This window comes from Zonotrichia leucophrys, chromosome 1 (assembly GCF_028769735.1).
Source record: "Zonotrichia leucophrys gambelii isolate GWCS_2022_RI chromosome 1, RI_Zleu_2.0, whole genome shotgun sequence".
NCBI classification, from domain to species: Eukaryota; Metazoa; Chordata; class Aves; order Passeriformes; family Passerellidae; genus Zonotrichia; species Zonotrichia leucophrys.
The window spans coordinates 942,241-962,756 of NC_088169.1; the positions used below are offsets into that span (position 1 = coordinate 942,241).

The 20,516-nt window shown below is 51.6% G+C and overlaps 1 protein-coding gene across 1 annotated transcript; it reads right to left on the reverse strand.

Annotated features, from left to right (window-relative positions):
- Positions 1-13,706: 13,706 nt before the first annotated feature.
- On the reverse strand, positions 13,707-17,952 carry KCNE1 (potassium voltage-gated channel subfamily E regulatory subunit 1). The gene is given in 2 exon segments (XM_064724992.1): positions 13,707-14,125; positions 17,763-17,952. Coding segments are annotated over 2 exon segments (609 nt in total).
- Positions 17,953-20,516: the final 2,564 nt, after the last annotated feature.

Below are 20,516 nucleotides of genomic sequence, written 5' to 3' on the forward strand. Positions count from 1 at the left end.
TGCAGTATTAAATATTTTGCCCAAATATTGGATTTTAAAGGATCAAAACCCTGAGTGGTTTTGGTGGGAATTGCCCTGATATCTGTGTCCCCTCCTCCAGAACACCTGGGAGCACAGGCAGGATGTGACCAAAGCCCTCTGAAATACCAAGAGCAGGAATGAGGAGGATCAGGGATGGATGAGCTCCAGGCTGGAGCATTTCCCAGCCCCACTCTCCTCCCAGTTTGTGCAGTATTTTTTGCACAAATATTGGATTTTAAAGCATCAAAACCCTGGTGTTGGATGGCTTTGGTGGGAATTGTCCTGATCTTTGTGTCCTGTCCCCCAGGACACCTGGGAGCACAGGCAGGACATGACCAAAGCCCTCTGAAATCCCAAAGGCAGGAATGAGGAGGATCAGGGATGGATGAGCTCCAGGCTGGAGCATTTCCCAGCCCTGCTCTCCTCCCAGTTTGTTTTCCACACTCCCAGCCCCGGGACACACAAGCCGGATCGTGTCTGACATTTCCTGTCGAGCCAGGGCTGCCGGCCCGGAGGAAATGGGGTGCAGGAATGTCTGGATGTGGCAGCTGTGACAGCGCCAGCGGGGAGGTGACACCGCTCACGTGAGCGGCCATCGGTCACCGGGGAGGGACAGCGGCCCCAGGGCTCGGCCACTGGTGATCCCTGCACGTTATCCCTGCCACTCCTCCCAAAAAATCTGGGTCATGCCCTGGCAGGTGTTTGCTGAGGGAATGAGCCGTGCCAAGGCTGGGGTGCTGAGGGATGACCCTTCCCCAGCATTCCTCCTCTTCCTCCATTTTTTCCAAAGTGTCTTGACAGCAGAAGCCTTGAGGATCATCCCATTCCCATGGGCAGGGACATTCCCATGAGCAAGGACACCTTTCCCTATCCCAGATTGCTCCAAGCTGGCCTTGGACACTTCCAGGGGGAAATTTTGGGAGGTGTTTGCTGAGGGAATGAGCCATTCCCAAGGTTGGGATGCTGAGGGACGACCCTTCCCCAACATTCTTCATCCTCCAAAGCATCCTGGAGGCAGAAGCCTTGAGGATCATCCCATTCCCATGAGCAAGGACACCTTTCCTATCCCAGATTGCTCCAAGCTGGCCTTGGACACATATGGGGGATGTTTTGGGAGGTGTTTGCTGCAGGAATGAGCCATTCCCAAGGCTGAGGGATGACCCTTCCCAGCATTCCTCCTCTTCCTCCTCTTCTTTAAAGTGTCTTGGAGGCAGAAGCCTTGAGGATCATCCCATTCCCATGAGCAAGGACACCTTTCCCTATCCCAGATTGCTCCAAGCCCTGTCCAAGCTGGCCTTGGACACTTCCAGGGGGATATTCTGGGAGGTGTTTGCTGAGGGAATGACCCATTCCCAAGGTTGAGATGCTGAGGGATGACCCTTCCCCAAAATTCCTCCTCTTCCTTCCCCTCCAAAGCATCCTGGAGGCAGAAGCCTTGAGGATCATCCCATTCCCATGAGCAAGGACACCTTTCCTATCCCAGGGTGCTCCAAGCCCTGTCCAAGCTGGCCTTGGACACTTCCAGGGGGATATTTTGGGGCTGCAAGAGCTGGAGGAGATCTGTTAGAGCCCAGGGATATTTTGTATGGAAAATCCCTTCCCAGGGCCCTGCTTGGGCAGGGGGAGGATCTGTCCTGTCCTTCTCTGTGGTCTCAGTGGTGGCTGAGCCACCTTGGCTGCCCAGGAGATGCCAGCTTGGGATGGCCCTGCCCATGGCAGCAGGGCTGGAAATGAATGATCTTTAGTGTCCCTTCCGGCCCAAAGCATTCCAGGATTCCATGGATGGTCCCAGCGCAGGTCAGACCCGCTCATGGATCCCATTCCCAGGCTCCTGGTTCCCAGGCCTGGCTCTCTGAGCTGTTTGTGTCTCCCCACACTCGGTGTGGGTGTTAGGAAAAACTCTGAATCCTCCAGGATTTGTACAAAACCTTCCCTCAATGGGAACAGCTCCAGGGAAAAAAGCAGCTTGGTGCTGCTTTTCCTACAGCAGCCCAAGATATTCCAAATATTCCTCCTCAGCAAGAGGAGAACTCTGGAAAACTCCTTGCACAGGAGCACATCCCATGAAAGAAAAGAGTTTGTGTGAGCCAGAGGGGAAAAGAGATGGTGTTGGGCATTGTACAGATTGTAGAGTGAGGTATTCTGATGGTAAAAGTCCCAGAAAATTCCCTTTCTTTCTTTCTTTCTTTCTTTCTTTCTTTCTTTCTTTCTTTCTTTCTTTCTTTCTTTCTTTCTTTCTTTCTTTCTTTCTTTCTTTCTTTCTTTCTTTCTTTCTTTCTTTCTTTCTTTCTTTCTTTCTTTCTTTCTTTCTTTCTTTCTTTCTTTCTTTCTTTCTTTCTTTCTTTCTCTCTCTTTCTTTCTTTCTTCTCTTTCTTTCTCTTTCTCTCTTTCTCTCTTTCTTTCTTTTTCTTTCTTTCTTTCTCTTTCTTTCTTTCTTTCTTTCTCTTTCTTTCTTTCTTTCTTTCTTTCTTTCTTTCTTTCTTTCTTTCTTTCTTTCTTTCTTTCTTTCTTTCTTTCTTTCTTTCTTTCTTTCTTTCTTTCTTTCTTTCTTTCTTCTTTCTTTCTTTCTTCTTTCTTTTCTCTTTCTTTCTTTCTTTCTTTCTTTCTTTCTTTCTCTGTCTTTCTGTCTTTCTTTCTTTTTCTTTCTTTCTTTTCCTTCCTTCCTTCCTTCCTTCCTTCCTTCCTTCCTTCCTTCCTTCCTTCCTTCCTTCCTTCCTTCCTTCCTTCCTTCCTTCCTTCCTTCCTTCCTTCCTTCCTTCCCAAGCTTTTCCAGCATTTTTCCCATCATGATTGCCTCTGAATGAATTCAGCTTTCTCACCACCCCACTGGGACAGGGCTCTCCAGGACAGACTCCACAGATTTTGCTGCTTTCCTGCCATTCTCAGACTCTTTTTGCCACAAAATTCCTTTTTTTTTGATGCTGCTGTGACCCCATGGGCATCTGGGCATTTCTAAATCCACAGGGATTGGGAACAGCTGGATGGGACCTGCCCAGAACTGGAATCAGGAGGTGCCAGCAGAGCAGGGATATCTGGGATCTGGGAAGAGATCTGGGTGTCCCTGGGCCAGGCCTGGCTGGGCTGTCCCTGCTGTCCCTGGCACTGGAATTCCTGGGTTCCTCTTGCCCCTCTCCTGAAGATTTCCAGCTGAAATGGGTCCATCCGAGCCCTGGGATTTACTGGGGTTCCCCAGATGCAACTGGGACACACTGGTGTGCTCCCTGCAGGAGGTGCAGCCTCATCCTTCTGCTGGAATGGGGAATTCATTGGAATAAACCCATTAAATGTATGGAATAAACCCACAAACACATCTGATATACACAGCAGGTTGGGACAGCTCTTTTCTGCGTTTTGAAAGTCCCACGGGCAATTTAATTCTCTGTAAATCCCTGAAAAATCCCACATCACCAGGAGGCTGCCAGGGCCTGTCCTGTCCCACGGGATGAGCTCCAGCCCGTGTCTCATCCCAGTTTAATTCCTGCTCCATCCCACCCCCATCCCAATCTCACCCCATCCCCATCCCATCCCATCCCCATCCCATTACCATCCCATTCCCATCCCATCCCCATCCCAGCTCCATCCCAGCTCCATCCCAGCTCCATCCCATCCCATCCCATCCCAGCCCCATCCCATCCCCAGCCCACCCCATCCATCTCATCCATCCTCATCCCAGCCCATCCCATCCCCATCCCACCCATCCATCTCCATCCCATCCATCCACCCATCCCATCTCATCCCATCCATCCACCCATCCATCCATCCCATCCCCCATCCCAATCTCATCCCATCCCATCCCAGCCCCATCCCAGCCCCATCCCAGCCCCATCCCATCCCCATCCCAGCTCCATCCCATCCCCATCCCAGTTCCATCCCCATTCCCTGTCACGTTCAGGCTCCACATCAGGACCTGGCTCAGAGCCACATTGAGCTTCTGCCACTCCTGACTCATCCCTGGCAGCAAAACCCTGCATTTCACCCTTGGATTGTGCCTGGGGAGCAAGCAGAAAACAATCCCACCATGAAATGCCCCTTTCTGTGGCCTGGCGTTCACGTTTTGGGCTGGGCTCCAGGCACACGAGCCCGGTGTCACCTCCCGGGCAGGCTGGAGGCAGCTGCCACTCCCATCCTGTGCTTCACATCCTGTTTCCAGCACAGGCTGCGCATTAAGGAGCCCTTGGCCAGGACAACATCGCGCTGGGACAGCTGAGCCAGCAGTGGTGGCAGCTGGGGACACCCAGGGGACGAGAGGTGGCTGCTGGGGACAGCAGAGGAAGAGCGGTGCTGTCCCCACAGGAGGAAAACTGAGCATTAAAGAGCTGATAAAAGCTGGAAATGCCCATGGAACTTCTCCAAGAGCTTTGGAGCTCCTGTGTTTCACTGCTGGAACCCAGGGAATCCCTCTGGCTGCCCTGGAGGGCTCCAGCCCCTGCCCAGGGCGCTCACAGACCTTGGCACAGAGCCCCAGACCCCCCTGTGCCTTTGACTGAGCCCTTGGAAAAAACAATTACCAACTTTATATGAAGAATTACAAGCCATGAAAGCTTAAGTAGAATGATAGCGAATTTATCATGGGTGAAAAATAGATTTTGGGGTTTTTAGAATGGGGGTTCAGGGGGCAAGATGGAGGAACCTGGGCATGTCCAGCCTTTCTCCTTCTTCTTCTGGGCCTCCATCTTCTGCTGTGATTTGGCACTTTTGGATTGGTTTAGAGTAGAGACAGACTGTCTAACACAGGTGATAGATATTGGGAAGGAATTGTAAATAATGCACACGAAGATTTTAGTATAAAAAGATAACACCAGTGTGCCTCTGTCCGTCCTGCTGAACGGACCTCAGCTGGACAGGAGAAAGAATTTTATACAAAGGGAACAATAAATAACCTCGAGACTGAGAAATGAAGAGCTCTGACTCCTTCTTTGATCTCCAGGCTGGGAAAAGAGACTTTGTGACACATCTCGGGGTCACTGTGAGCAGCAGGGACCAGAGGAGGGGCACGAGGAGGGCACGGGGTGGGAAAGGCTCTGCCCTGTCCCCACAGCTGTGGTGGCCCTTCAGGGCATGGCTGCTGCTGTGATGAGCTCCTCCAAACCCACCTGGAGCTGCCAGGATCAGCACAGAATCCCAGAATGTGGCAGCTGGAAGGGACCTTAAAACCATCCCATCCCATCCCATCCCATCCCATCCCATCCCATCCCATCCCATCCCATCCCATCCCATCCCACCTGATACAGGGCTCTCTTTGAGCCAGGTCTCACAAACTCTTGGAGATCTATTTCACACCCAGGATACCTCAGCTACCTCAGAAGGCTTAAAATCAGCAGGATGGCTTCTGTGGTAGTGTTGGAAACAAAAAGGTTTTAATAAGATATTAATTATTAATAAAATATAATTCTATTTCCAAATATAATTAATATAAAAATATATTACATATAATAAAAATATAATATAGTATAAATACAATATAAAAATAAATATTAGTAAATATGCAATAGTAATATAGCAATATTTTATAAATTTATATAAAATAATACAAATATTATATATTATATATTATATATTATATATTATATATTATATATTATATATTATGTATTATATATTATATATAATATATATCATAACATAATATAATATAATATAATATAAATAACATAAAATAACATACTTTATATTATATATATAAATATATAATATAAATAATATATTATATATTAAAATAATATATAAATAATATATAAATAAATATATACATATTAAAATATATAATATAATGTACCTAGAAATATAATATATTTAATTTTATATATAATTTATTTATAATATATCATATATAAATTTATGAATATATAAATAACATTTTAAAATATCATAACTTGTTAAATTATTGATATAATAGTAATACAAAATTAAAATATTAATTATGATAATGAATAATGAATACATTATTATTAAAAGAATAAAACTCTTTACAGAGAAAAACCCAAGCCAGGTGCAAGAGGCCCTCCTGCCCCTGGTAAAACATCTCACAAAAGCCAAAATTGGTTTCTTTGTTCTTTTTCTAATTAATTGTTCTTTTTTCTAAGTTAATTGCTCAGGTGGGACTTTTTGACTCCTGTCCAATTGGCCATCCTTAGATGTGAGGCGAAGTCCCCCAGACTTCTGAGATGTCTTTTCACTTCACTGAGGAGAGAAACTTTTGGGTTTATTTATTTTTTAAGGGGTCAAAGGAGAGTTTTGTCGCTCTGTTAACAGGGGACATTCCTCCACCCACCCTGGGCATTTCTAAATCCACAGGGATTGGGAACAGCTGGATGGGACCTGCCCAGACAGGCCCAGAACCCCCAAAAATCCCATCTGAGCATCCCTGGGAGTGGTGTCCAAATGCTCCTGGAGCTCTGGCATGAACCAGGCTGTTTCTCAGCTTCTTGCTTTTATTCAAAATGCCTTTTATTCTGTCACAATCCCTTTCTCCAGGTCAGGATTTGGATGGAAAAACAGCTGGGCTGGTGCTGAAGAGAGAGATCTCCCTTTTTCTGAGGGAAAATCAGAAATAGGAGAGCAGAGATTTTGGGTGTCAGCCCCATCCTGGGTAAATCCCTGAGTGAGGTCCGTGCTGGTTTTCCTATTCCTGCACAACAGCATTTGCATATTAAGGTGAAAAAATAAGAATACGGGGAGGATTTGATGTTTTATCCCTCAGGGTCTGACCCAGCCCCGAGTCCCTGGGAATGGGGCTGCTGGGGGGAGTTCCAGAGGTGGAAAAGGGAAGGATCTGCCTGCAGGGTCGGTGTGAGATTCCTGTTTGCAGCCTTTTCCCAGCTCCCTTTGGCGCTGTTGGGTGGGAACACCAAAGAAAGCCTTGAGAAAACGCTGCCAGGACAAAAAAGGGCTGGAAGTCCCTGAAGCTGCCTGGATGAAGGGCAGAGGATGGAGGTTCAGGTGCACAGCAGCTGCTGGATGGATCCATGCTGCCCTGACAGATCCCTGCTGCCACTGGAGCTGCAGGTCACAGGGAAAGGGAAATGGAGCTCGTGATCCATTGTTGGGAACAATGGGAGAGATCCTCCTGGTAGGGCTGGGGAGAGGGAGCTCCTGGGGCTGCAGGGAAACCTGGGGGAGGATGAGCATGGAAATGGTGGGAGGCAGAGGAGACAGAGCTGCTGGGGCTGTGCCAGAGGAGCATTCCCTGGAGAAGAGCTTGGGATCAATCCCCAGAGTTAAGTCACAGAATTCCAGGCTAGCTTGGGTTGGAAGGGACCTCAAAGCTCATCCCTTCCAGCACAAACCATGGCAGGGACACCTTCCACTGTCCCCAGTGTCCAGCCTGGCCTTGGGCACTGCCAGGGATGCAGGGATGGAATTCCATCCCAGCCCTGCCCACCCTGCCAGGGAACAATTCCTCATTGCCAAGATCCCACCCAGCCCTGCCCTCTGGCACTGGCAGCCATTCCCTGTGTGCTGTCCCTGCATCCCCTGGCAATTGTCTCTCTCCAGCTTTCCTGGGGCTCCTCCAGGCCCTGCAAGGCCGCCCTGAGCTCAGCCCAAAGCTTCTCCTGTGCAGGTGAGCAATGCCAGCTGTGCCAGCCTTTCCTGCCAGCAGAGCTGCTCCATCCCTCTGCCCATCCTGGAGCCTCCTCTGGGCTCTGCAGCAGCTCCAGCTCCTCCCTGCGCTGGGGCAGCTCTGCAGGTGGGGAATCACCTGAGGGCACAGGGACACAACCCAACCATCCCAATCCAATCCATCATATCCAATCCAACCAACCCCAATCCCTCCTGATCCCAATCCCAATCCAATCCCAATCCTCTCTGATCCACTGCAGCTCAACCCGGGCAGGTCCAGCTCTCCCAGGGCTGCTCCCTCTGCTCATCCCAGCCTGGATTCATCCCAAATGTGATATATGTTATCCAATAATTTGTGCTAAAAGGAATTAAAACCACAGCATCTTGTGTACCAAGTGTTGGGCTACAAGCAGTAGTAGGCTACATGATAAAGAATGGAGATTCAAACACCAGGAGGACACTGGATATTTCCAGGGATTTCTTTCCATCTAACAAGACCCCATCAGGAGGCATTTGATAGGCATCATCAGAAGTTTATGCCAGAAAGTTTTCACCTGACAGGATTCCAGCAATTATCCACCAGTTCCAGGAAATGTGGCAGCAAGAAAGAAAAAATGATGATAATATGCTAAAATATGCTAATGAAGGGCCCCTTCCAGAGCCCAAAAGTCTGTATAAAATGGACCCCTTCAAAATGACATTTTGGAGATTGTCTCAGTTTGGAAAGAAAGGTGCCTGCTAAGGAAGGCAGGAGCCTCCCCTGACATGGAGAAATTGAACACCTCCCCACTGTGAATTGCTATAGATTGTAAATTAGGGGCTCTCAGGCAACAAAAATTATGGGAGCAGGAAATAACAGTTCTTTAATAGAGAAGAAAATAAAAGGATAAAATAAACAATGCAGTACACTAGAACAACAGTGACAGAGTCAGAACCCAACCTGACACCCTGTGGGCTGTTGGTGGCAGTCCCATTGGAATTGTGGCTCAGCCCTCCTGCAGTGTCAGGGGTGGCTCTGCTGGAGCAGGATCCTGTAGAAAGGTGCAGTCTCTCCCTATGAAGATCCAGGGGAAGAAGAGGCAGCTGCTGTTCCTCTGGGGAATCCAGTGCAGAAGCTGTGCTGATATTCCAGAACCTCCAGATTATATCTGGGTAGGAATTCTTGGCTCCTCCCTGTGGGCTCCCATCTCCCAATGGGATGCTGTAGTTCTTATCAGCCATGCAGCGACATTCAATGGCTGTTATCAGCAGATGTCCCCTGGAGGGAGGAGTGAATGTGATCACTCAGAGAGAGATAAGGCAAACTGCCCACTGGACAAAAGACAACTGCCACACAGAGGGTAATAAATACATCTTGCCTTGCAGTCTGGAACAGAGACCCACAGGGACTTTGGTGTGATAGAGGCCAAACCCTGAATCTCCCCAACCCTGATCGCCTGGCTCAGAGTCAAATCGATTGCTTGTGGCTTTTTCCAAATTGATACTTTGATAATTTAATAAATTTCCTTAATTATTAAATTGCACTATTCGTTTATAACACAGGGGTTGCCCTGACCCATGTGCAGCCCCTGGGCTGGTTAAACCTCAGCAGATTCCCTCTTGTGGAGCTGGTTCAGGTCCCTCTGTGTCAGTGCCCTCCCGCAGCTCCTGACCAGCTTTGTGCTGCTCCCTGCAGCCTTTCCTTGGGAAAGGCTCCCTGGAGCCTTCACGTGCCCAGCTGAGGGCTCCAGCTGGATCAGGACACTGGGGACCGAGTTTGGGGCAGTGATAACAACGTGTAAAACTGAAACAGGATGCCAGCGAAATATTACACGAGATAAGGGTGCTTATCAGCTGTAAAGAATGTTCTGCTGGCTTCTGATTGCTCCTATCTTCTATTTTTATCAGTTTCCTCCTGCTTGTCTCTGAACAAGTTTCCAGGTTTAGCAGGTCTGACCCAGCCAGCTGCAAATAAAGATAGCCCTGATAACTGCAAATGGCACAGGGCAGCTGGCTCCAGCCTCCACAGCCTTGGCTGAGAAGGGTTTTCCAGCTGGACTCTTCAATCCCAGGGGTTTCATCTCCTGATATAGGGTCTCCTTGAGCCAGGCCTTATAAGCTTTTGGAGATTTATGTCACGCCCAAGATAGCTCAGCTACTTTAAAAGGCATAAAAGCAGCAGGATGTGTTCTGTGGCAGTGTTGGAAACAGAAAAGTTTTTTAAAAAGGCAAAATAACAAAACCCTTTACAGAGAAAAAGTGAGCTAGGTGCAAGAGGCTCTTGCTCCTGGTAAAACACCTCACAAAAGCCATTGGTTTCTTTGGTCTCTTCTTTTTTTCTAATAAATTGCTCGGGTGGGACTTTTTGGCTCTTTGTCCAGTTTGCTGTCCTTAAGTTTGAGGTGAAGTCTCCAAAGTCCTATGAGGTGTCTTTTTACCTAATTGAGGAGAAGTTCTCTCCTCAATTAGGTAAAAAGACACCTCATAGGACTTTGGGGACTTCTCAGGGTTTTTTTTCCTTTTTAAGGAGACAAAAGACAGTTTTGTCACTCCATCAACAGAGGGCACATTGTTATCATGTCCCATCCCTGCAGCTCTGAAGATTGCTGCTGCTAAAATGAAATCCCGCCTGCTGTGGGTGCAAGTTCTCCATGGGATGGGAAAAAAGAGCTTGGAGTTCTGCAGGGTGGGGAGGGCAAAGGCTGAGCCCTCAGTCCCAGCAGGTCAGAGCTGCCCCAGAACAGCACAGATTGGCTTCCCTGGCTCTGGGGATGAACTCCTGGAGTCATTCCTGGGATGGGCTTCCCTCAGTGTTGGCCTCACCTTTCCTTCCAGCTGGAATTGGCACCTGGCTGTCCCAAACTGAGCCTCACAGCTCTGTGTGGGTGGATTTCTTGTGGGCAGGCAGAGATGGGCCTTGAACTGACAGGAGGAGATGGCCCAGGGATCCATTCAGCCACAGCTGCTCTGGGAATTCTATTCCAGGGCCTGCCCACCCTGCCAGGGAACAATTTCCCCCTAATATCAAATCCCTTCTCCTGTCACTCCATCTCCTTGTAAAAAGTCCCTCTCCAGCCCCTCTGAAGCCCCTTCAGGAACTGGAAATCTTTTGTGAGTTTCCCCTGAAGCTCTGATGATCCACAACATTTCCAGTAGATCCCTAAACCCCAACCCCTCCCTATACTGTCCGTTTTTTTCTCTTCAGACATAAAAGAAAGAAAGGAAAACACATTCATCAGAATGCTCAAGAGAAGGATTCTCAGTATCCCATCATTCCCAAGATCCGATCAAATCCTACTTTGAAGCCATTCCCTGGGTGCTGTCCCTGCAGGCCTTGTCCCCAGTCCCTCTGCAGCTCTCCTGGAGCCCCTTCAGGCCCTGCCAGGGGCTCTGAGCTCTCCCTGGAGCTTCCCCTTCTCCTGGACATTCCCAGCTCTCCCAGCCTGGCTCCAGAGCCCTCAGAGCACCTCCATGGCTTCCTCTGCACTCACTCCCATGGCCTATTGCAGGCCCGCTGTCACTGCATGGAGCTGGAGGTGCCCCCCAGGCCTGGCTGCCCTGGGCAGGGAGCCGTGCCCAGCTGGCATCGGAGCCAGAACGGCCCTGGGGGCTGCAAACCCCGGGAGCCAGCTCCAGGAGAGGAATTCCCCGCTGATATTTCGGTGTTTGTGCAGCTCTGGGTGCTCTGGGAGAGGCCCCAGCAGCAGCCTGGCCCTGCTCAGTCGGGTGGAGAGAGGGGACGGGTGAGTGGGTGCCCGCTGGGGAGGATCTGCCCCCTGCCCCGAGCCTGTGGAACAGGAAAAAAACAACATCTGAGGCCACGAGCAGGGCTTGAAATTCACATTTTATTGCTCTGTACAAGTGAAAAAAACAGAGGGGGTGAAAGGTGCAAGGCCATGGTGGGAATCCACCACAGGCACCCAGGGGTGAGGGTGGCACAGCAAAGCTCTTCTCTTTTTTAATTTCAGTTAAATAAAAAGGCAGAGCTGCTAAAAGGGAAAAAAAATGGTGTGCAATTATTGCTGAGCATCACCCTCCTCACAAATAACCGCCCTGGAGCTATGAAAAGAAAATGACCCAAAATCCCGGAAAATACCTGAGGTGGAGGGAGAGCTTCACTCCAAGGGTTTAATGCCATTAAATGTTTCCATGAATTGAAGGTTTTAACTAATTAAAGTGTTTCATGTCATTAAAGGCAATTTTTGGTAGAAGTTTAAGCTAAGTCCAAGGTTCTAGCTCTGTAAATCCTCTCCCGGGGCAAGTCCTAAACCATGAGATTCCAAAAGAGCAGAGCCCAAGCTGAGAAATCAACATTTTTCCAGAGCTGGGCTTGGGTTTTCATTCCTCCAGAGGAAAAAGTGTCTGGAATAATTAAGTTGCTGGAGATTTCCCAAGCTGCTCCAGCCACCAAAATTGTGGATCTTGTCCTCAGCTTAATGTTAGGCACTATATAAATATCATTTTTAAAAACCAACCCTGAGTTTTGAGTGTCCCGAGTGCTCTGGCAACACAGACATGGCTGGAATATTGCTTGGATGGAAGTGCAGTGCTAAAGAAGTGCCTGGAAAAGGGCTCTGCTGGGATTGCTGCCCTCTCCAAGCTCTCTGCCCTCACCTTGCCTTGGAAGCAGCTGCTCTGCTCCTCTCCCCTGCCTCCCCCACTTCTCTTTCCTCTCCAGCAGCTAAAAATGGGATTTGTGTCTGCAGGGCAGAAATAAAACCCCCACTCCTGCCCAGAGTGTTGCTTCCTTCACCCAAAGCAGCTCCAAGCTAGCAGAGCTGTGTTTTCAGGGAGCACAATGCCCAGGGGAGATGGATTTCTCCTCTCACAGGCAGGGGAATGTTGGTGCCACAGCAGCTGAATTTGGCTGCCCTGTCCCTCCTGTGGAGGAGGAGAAAGGAGGGAAGGGCAGGCAAACCTTCCTGGATTTTGTGGGGGATCCTTGGATGGGCACCTGGGAGCTGCTCATGGAATCGGAGCTAAGCACAGACAGCACCTCTGGGTGATTAAACAGCAAAAATTATGGAATTGTTCTTCCCACAGTGGAAATTCCCCTCCCAACCAGGGGCTGGCACTTGGTGCAATAATTAATTGGGATTGAAATTTGGGAGTGTTCCCCACATCCATGGCACAGAGCCACTCTTTGCACATGGATTTTGCTGCCAGGATCAAGCCCCATCCATAGGAAGGAAATTAAATTGACATCAAGAGCAGTCTGGCAGACCTGCTAGGAACCAGAGTCCTGGAATCACTGAGGTTGGAAAAACCCTCCAAGATCTTTGAGTCCAGCCCTTAACCCAGCATTGACCATGTCCCCAAGTGCCACACCCATCACAGTCACTAAAGTCCCTCCAAAGTCTGTGTTCTTCCATGGAAATGTTTTTCAGACAAAAAATTGGGAATCTTTTCCTAATATTTTATCACTAAGAGGGGCACGATTCTGAAGGAGACAGGTTAGCACAGCACTGTACAATTTATAAAATCATTATTCTAACCTGGACAAAAATGTGAATGAAATCTTTCAGCTGCTGTTTCTTGGGAGAATTTGGTCTTTCTGGAAAACGATTGTCTAAGCCATGCTTGGCAATTAACACCTCTGCCCTGTGTTTGGTTCTAATTGGGCCCTAATTAGGCTCTAATTTCACACCAGCAACACCAAGATTTGCTTTTTGGAGAATCAGAGAATCGGGGTTGGAAGAGAGATCAAATCCATCCCATTCCCATGGCAGGGACACCTCCCACTGTCCCAGGCTGCTCCAATCCGAGTGTCCAACCTGGCCTTGGGCACTGCCAGGGATCCAGGGCAGCCCCAGCTGCTCTGGGCACCCTGTGCCAGGGCAGATTCATTCCCAAGGTCCCATCCATCCCTGCCCTGTGAGGGACGAGGCCCCGGCTCAGGAGGTGAAGCTGATGAGTCCGTGGTGCTCCGTGTGATTCCCGATGTTGCCTCACGGTGATTCCCACACGATGGCCATGCCAGGCTCCGGGGCAGCACTGGGATCTCCCAGATCCATCAGCTTCACCAGCACTGCTCCTGCAGCCTGGCCAGCCCCTGTGGCTGTGCACAAGGACCAGCAGCTCCCCGTGCCCACAGCAGGCACCGCTCGCATCGTCCCCGCGCCGCGCGCCATCCTCGTCCCCTTTTCCTAGGAAGATTTCTCCTCAGGGATCTTCCTGGTTGGCTGCTCCACGGCCAGCTGGTTCTCCAGGACACAGCAGAGCTTGTAACTCTCAAGGACCTTGGCCTGGATGTACTCCCTGTCCTTCCTGTGCCAGACATCCGTGGCGATGTAGGTGTTGTAGGGGTCGCGGGGCCCCTCGAGGCGCCGCGCCCGCAGGTTGGTCACCATCACCCCCACGCTGAAGAAGCCAAAGAGCCCCAGCATCAGCAGCACGTAGATGATGGCCAGGCTGTCGCTGGCACTGCTCTCCTGGGGAGCAGCTGAGCTGTTGGAGTGTTCCAGGCACTCCTGGAGCAGTTTGGAGAGGAGCAGGTCCAGGGCCGTGGTGTTCGACAGCGCCAGCATTGGGGATTTCTGTCCTTGGCAATCCTTCCTTACTTTGGCTGGAAAAGGATAAAAGTCAGGGGGTGGCATCAGATAAATGTAAGATTCAGCTCTTTTCTGACCCAGAGATGGGGTAACTGAGAGGTGTTTTAAAAACCTTTATTCCATTTTCTGTCGCATGAGAAGGGTGAGACAATACAGATGTTATAATTCACAATCAGAAGCCAACTATTTCCTAATTACACTACACTATAAGCATTTCTTGGCCTACCACCTTTAGCCACACCTTTAGCCCTAAAGCCAATCATGTAAAATTACCCCTCATGGGTCCTACTACATTTTATCTTTCACAGTTCTATCTCTCCAAACTATCCAGTCTTATTTGCAAGGCCACCTTTTGAAACATTTTTCCAGCTCCATTTCTCTCTCAGCAATGTCTGTCCTATTCCATGGCATTTCTAAGTCAGCATTTCTTGTCTCAAGGTTTGCATACAGGTGCACACTGAGACCTCTCTACAAATCCATTTCTCACATTTACCCCTCTCTCTTTAACAGAAAAATCTTCTTTGATGAATCCCACAGATAAAGGTGGGATTTCCTCTGTCTCCCTTTCCTGGTCCCCCTCCTCAGTGAGGGATTTGAGAGCCTGGTTGTGATGCCTTAATTTTAGCTTTCATGTTTTTCAGGGCTTCCCACAGCTGTAAATCCACAGGAGCAGCTCAGCAAATCCTCCTCCAGAACACTCAGCCGTTGTTGTGCGGGGATTTGGAGGAGGAAGCGCCTCAGAACCATTCCTAATCCGTGCAGGCTGAAAGGGAGCCCGGGGCAGGGGTGACACCTGTGGCAGGGCACGGTGGCAGCTCAGGGAGCTTTTCCAGGAGCTCTGCGTGGGAGGGAGCTGGGCTGGGAATGACCCTGCAGGAACAGCAGGTACCTGGAGCCTTCCTGGGCTTTGTTTGTGCCTTGCTGGGGGAGAAAAGCTGCACAAGGAGCTGCTGAAACACAGGGACAGAGCTGGGGCTCTGCTCTTGTCCCCAGTGTCCCTCAGGAGGAGAACATTTCCCTGGAGTACTCACAGCCCAGGGAGCACAGCTCCTGCAGGCATGGAGGGGGTCACACACAGCAATTAATTGTTAATTAATGACCCCTCGTGCTGATCCTCGCTGTGAAATCTTTATCTGAGCACTCACGGGTCTGAGGCTGAGAAATTCAGCACAGGGTGGGGAATTCTCGTGGAATCATGGAATGGTTTGGGATGGAAGGGACCTTAAATCCCACCCAGTGTCACCCCTGCCATGGCAGGGACACCTCCCACTGTCCCAGACTGCTCCAGCCCCAGTGTCCAACCTGGAACTGAACACTCCAGGGTCCAGGGATGGAATTCCATCCCAGGCCTGCCCACCCTGCCAGGGAACAATTCCTCATTGCCAAGATCCCACCCAGCCCTGCCCTCTGGCACTGGCAGCCATTCCCTGGCTCCTGTCCCTCCAGCCTTTGGGAATTTTTCTCTCTCCAGCTTTGTGTAGCTCCATCCCAGGCCAGGCTGGACACTGGAGCAGCCTGGGACAGTGGGAGGTGTCCGTGCCATGGCAGGGGGGGCACTGGGTGGGCTCTGAGCTCCCTCCCAACCCAAACGAATCTGGGATTCTGGGATTTTATGGCCTGGCCCTGATCCCTGCAGCCCTGGGGTGCCAGAGCTGCCAAAGCCACCCCAGGTTCTGAGCCCAGCTGGGAGGGAGAGCCCAAGGGAGCCTCAGAGAGCTCCTGGTGCCTCCCTGGGAGCTGAGGCCATGGGAATGTCCCAGCAGAGCTGCAGGGTGGCTCTGGACTCCAAACCCAGGGAATGGCAGCTGGGTCTGGCTCCTCATGCAGCTGTGGGGGTGGCAGGGCTGACTGGCACCCCCTGACTGGCACTGGCTGCTCCCCAGCAAAGGCACAGCACAGGGCTTGTGTGCTCCAAAGGGGCTGGATCCTGATCCCAGAGCTGGATAATGATCCCAGAGCTGGATCCTGATCCCAGAGCTGGATAATGATCCCACAACCTGGATCCTGATCCCACAACCTGGATCCTGATCCCAGAGCCTGGATAATGATCCCAGAGCTGGATAATGATCCCACAGCTGTCTGATCCCAGAGCTGGATCCTGATCCCAGAGCTGGATAATGATCCCAGAGCTGGATAATGATCCTACAACCTGGATCCTGATCCCACAGCCTGGATCCTGCTCCTTGAACCTGGATTCTGCTCCCACAACCTGGATCCTGATCCCACAACCTGGATCCTGCTTCTTTAACCTGGATCCTGCTCTTTGAACCTGGATCCTGATCCTTGAACTTGGATCCTGCTCCCACAGCCTGGATCCTCATCCTTTAACCTAGATCTTCCTCCCTGAACCTGGATCCTGCTCCCACAGTCTGGATCCTGCTCCTTGAACCTGGATCCTGATCACAAAGCCTGGATCCTGCTTCTTGAACCTGAATCCTTCTCCCAGAGCCTGGATCCTGCTCCCACAGCCTGGATAATGATCCCAGAGCCCGGGAACTGATCCCACAGACTGGATCCTGATCCCACAGCTGGATAATGATCCCACAGCCTGGATCCTGCTCCCAGAGCCTGGATCCTGATCCCTGAACCTGGAATCTGCTCCCTGAACCTGGATCCTGATCCCACAGCCTGGATCCTGACCCCAGAGCCTGGGAACTGATCCCAGAGACTGGATCCTGCTCCCACAGCCTGGATCCTGCTCCCTGAACCTGGATCCTTCTCCCAGAGCCTGGATCCTGCTTCTTGACCCTGGATCCTGATCCTTGACCCTGGATCCTGCTCCCAGAGCCTGGATCCTGCTCCCAGTAGAGGGCACCCAGCCCAGTGGGCACCTTCAGCTCCAGCCCAGCCCTTCCTGCCCTGTCTGGGCTGTGCTGATCTCCAGGTGCTGCCAGAGGCTGCTGCTGCCACCAGGGTTTAAATGGGAAAAGGGAATTTTCTGTCCTGGAATGCACCTAAAATCTGTGACACTCAGCTTTGGAGCTCAACAGGAATTTTGTCCTCGAGCACTGGGAGCTGCTGCAGAGCCCAGAGGAGGCTCCAGGATGGGCAGAGGGATGGAGCAGCTCTGCTGGCAGGAAAGGCTGGCACAGCTGGCATTGCTCACCTGCACAGGAGAAGCTTTGGGCTGAGCTCAGGGCGGCCTTGCAGGGCCTGGAGGAGCCCCAGGAAAGCTGGAGAGAGACAATTGCCAGGGGATGCAGGGACAGCACACAGGGAATGGCTTCACACTGGTAGATTTCCATTCCAGTCCCCTCATTTCCCTGTGATGGAAATGAGGGGCTGGGATGGAATTCCATCCCTGCATCCCTGGCAGTGCCCAGGGCCAGGTTGGACACTGGGGACAGTGGGAGGTGTCCCAGGGGTGGCCTTTGAGGTCCCTCCCAGCCCAAACCATTCCAGGGTTCCATAAAAACTGACTCTTGGCTGCCTCTATTTCTCCTCCCTGCTGAGGTTTCAGTGTGATTTTTATCACACAATCAGAGCTGGATGTGCAGTGACAGATTTTAGCAGCGTTTTCTCAGCTCTCCCACATCAGAGCACCCCCATTTCCATTTCCACCAAGCAAACATCTCCAACCCTCTCTCCTATTGCTGCCAAAAGCATCAGCAGCCAGCCCCAGAAACCCAGGCAGCTTGGAGCAACACTCACCTTTAGAAAACACAGCTCTGTCTGCATTTCCTGTGGTTTGATGACACAGAAATAAATCCTGTGCCACTCTCAGAGCAAAAACCAGCCCAGCACATCACCCACCTCCCAGACTCTCTGCCTCCCAAACGTCCTGGTGCTCCTGCAGGGCCATGAAGGATGCAGTGACCTCCCTGGCTCGTTTCCCTGCCATTCCTTCAGGGGTGAGTGGCTGTGACACCGTCCCCATTGCACAAGGGAGCCCCATTTCCTCACCCCACTGCCGGGAATTTGGCAACCCAGGGCAGCATCCAGGGCACTGCTCCTGCCCCAGCTGGGAGGGATCTGCAGCTCTGGGCTCTGCAAACGCCTCCTGCAGCCCCCACCTGGCTGGGAGAGCCCCTCCTGCCTGCCCTGGCCCGTCCTCCCCGGCCCACCTGGGCAGCACCACCACAGCTCCTGGCGTGGCTTTAACCAAAGAGCAGCACCTGTGCAGTGGGGGCACAGAATTGTCCCCAAATCCCACTGAATTGTCCCCAAACCCCCACTGAATTGTCCCCAAACCCCCACTGAATTGTCCCCAAACCCCCACTTTTCTCTGCTCACAAGCCAAAAATTCAGTTTTCTTGCAATAGCATGTAGATAACAGCATATAGATATCCCATCCCATTATCCCATCCCATCTCAGTCTCTTCCATCCCGTCCCAAGCTGAAGATGAATCCAACCCCATCCCATCAATCCCATCCCATCAATCCCATCCCAACCCATCCCATCCAACCCCACTGGGCACTGAATTGTCCCCAGACCCCCAGTGAGTTGTCCCCAAACCCCCACTTTTCTTTGCTCACAATCCAGTTTTCTTGCAATAGTATATAGATTTCCCATCCCCTCCCATTATCCCATCCCATCCCAGTCTCAATCCAATCCCATCCATCCCAATCTCTCCCATCCTGTCCCAAGCTGAAGATGAATCCAACCCCATCCCATTAATCCCATCCAACCTCTCTGAGAACTGCATTGTGCCCAAACCCCCACTGAACTGTCCCCAAACCCCCAGTGAGTTGTCCCCAAACCCCCACTTTTCTCTGCTCACAAGGCAGAAATTCAGATTTCTTGTACACAGCATGTAGATAACAGCATATAGATATCCCATCCCATCCAATCCCAAGCTGATTAGAAGTCCAACCCCACCCCATCAATCCCATCCAACCTCACTGGGCACTGAACTGTCCCCAAACCTCCAGTGAACTGTCCCCAAACCCCCACTTTTCTCTGCTCACAAGGCAGAAATTCAGATTTCTTGCAATAGCCTGTAGATAACAGCACATAGATATCCCATCCCATTACCCCATTCCAAGCTGAACATGAGTCCAACCCCATCCCATCCATCCCATCCCAATCCATCCCATCCAACCCCACTGGGCACTGAATTGTCCCAAACCCCCGCTTTTCTCTGCCCACAAACCAGAAATTCATTTTCTCGCACACAGCCCGCAGATATCCCGCTATTCCAGGGTGGAACCCCATCACTGCTCCCCAATCCCACCCATCCCAGAGAATCCCGGGCTGCAGCAGCCCCGGCAGGGCTGGAGCAGCAATCAAACCTCGGCAGGGCAGCCTGGTTCTGCTGCTCCATCGGTTCAGCCCTGCTGAGCTCCGGGCTCCTGCACATTCCCATTTCCCCAGCCCCGCTCCCGTCCCGGCTGCCCGCACACACCTGGGGGGCTCCAGGTGTGGGCACGGAGGAGATGCCACCCTGGGCTGGCTCTGGCTGCTGCTGCTGCTGCCACCAGCCCCGTGTCACTGTCCCGTCCTGGCACGGCGAGCAGGGAAAAGCCGGGCTGGGAGGAGGAGGAGGAGGAGGAGGAGGGAAGGAGGAGGGAAGGAGGGAGGGCAGCAGAGCCGTGCCCGGGCAGGTGCCCAGGTGGGAGGTGCTGAGGGGGCACCGCAGCTCCTGGCATGGGGAATGTGCAGCCAGAGCAGCACGGGAGAGAGGGAACCGTGGAATTGCTGAGTGGGAATGACCCCCAGGGATCCCCCGGTGCCAGCCCAGAGCCCACCAAGCCCAGCCTGGGCATCCCTGGCAGCTCCTGGAGCTGTGGCAGCCTCGGGGCCGTGCCCATTCCCTGGGCAGTGCCAGCACCCTCTGGGCAAGAGCCTTGCCCTAAAACCCAACCTAAATCCCTCCTGGCCCAGCCCCAGCCGCTCCCTGGGTGCTGCTCCGAGCTCAGGCTGCTCCAGGAGGGCTCCAGGGTTGGGACATTCCCAGAGGGGCTGCCCTGGCCCCTGGCACTCCCCCAGCTCCATCCTACAGGAATATTGCACATTTTGCGCTGGCAGGAGGAAGGGGGGTCACTTATGGGCTCCCCTCCAACACCACCCTGGAGGGAGCACTGGCTCCCTGCAGCCACCCCCAAAACCTCAAAAACCACCCCAAATCTCGCCCTGTACTTCCCACGGGAGGGAGAAGCTCTGTGGTCACCACTGAGCCACAGGGGGTTCACCAGAGCCCACCTGGGAGCTACAAAATGAAATTATCACCATGGAAAGATCCATCTGAGATCCTGCAGAGGATGCTGCTGCTGTGGGGTGACATCCCCTCAGCATTCCCATCCATCCATGGGGTGACATCCCCTCAGCATTCCCATCCCTCCATGGGATATCCTCAGCTCCCATCCATGGGTGACATCCCTCACATTCCATTATCCATGGTGACATCTCAGCATTCCATCTATCCTTGGGTACATCCTCAGCATTCCCATCATGGTGACATCCCT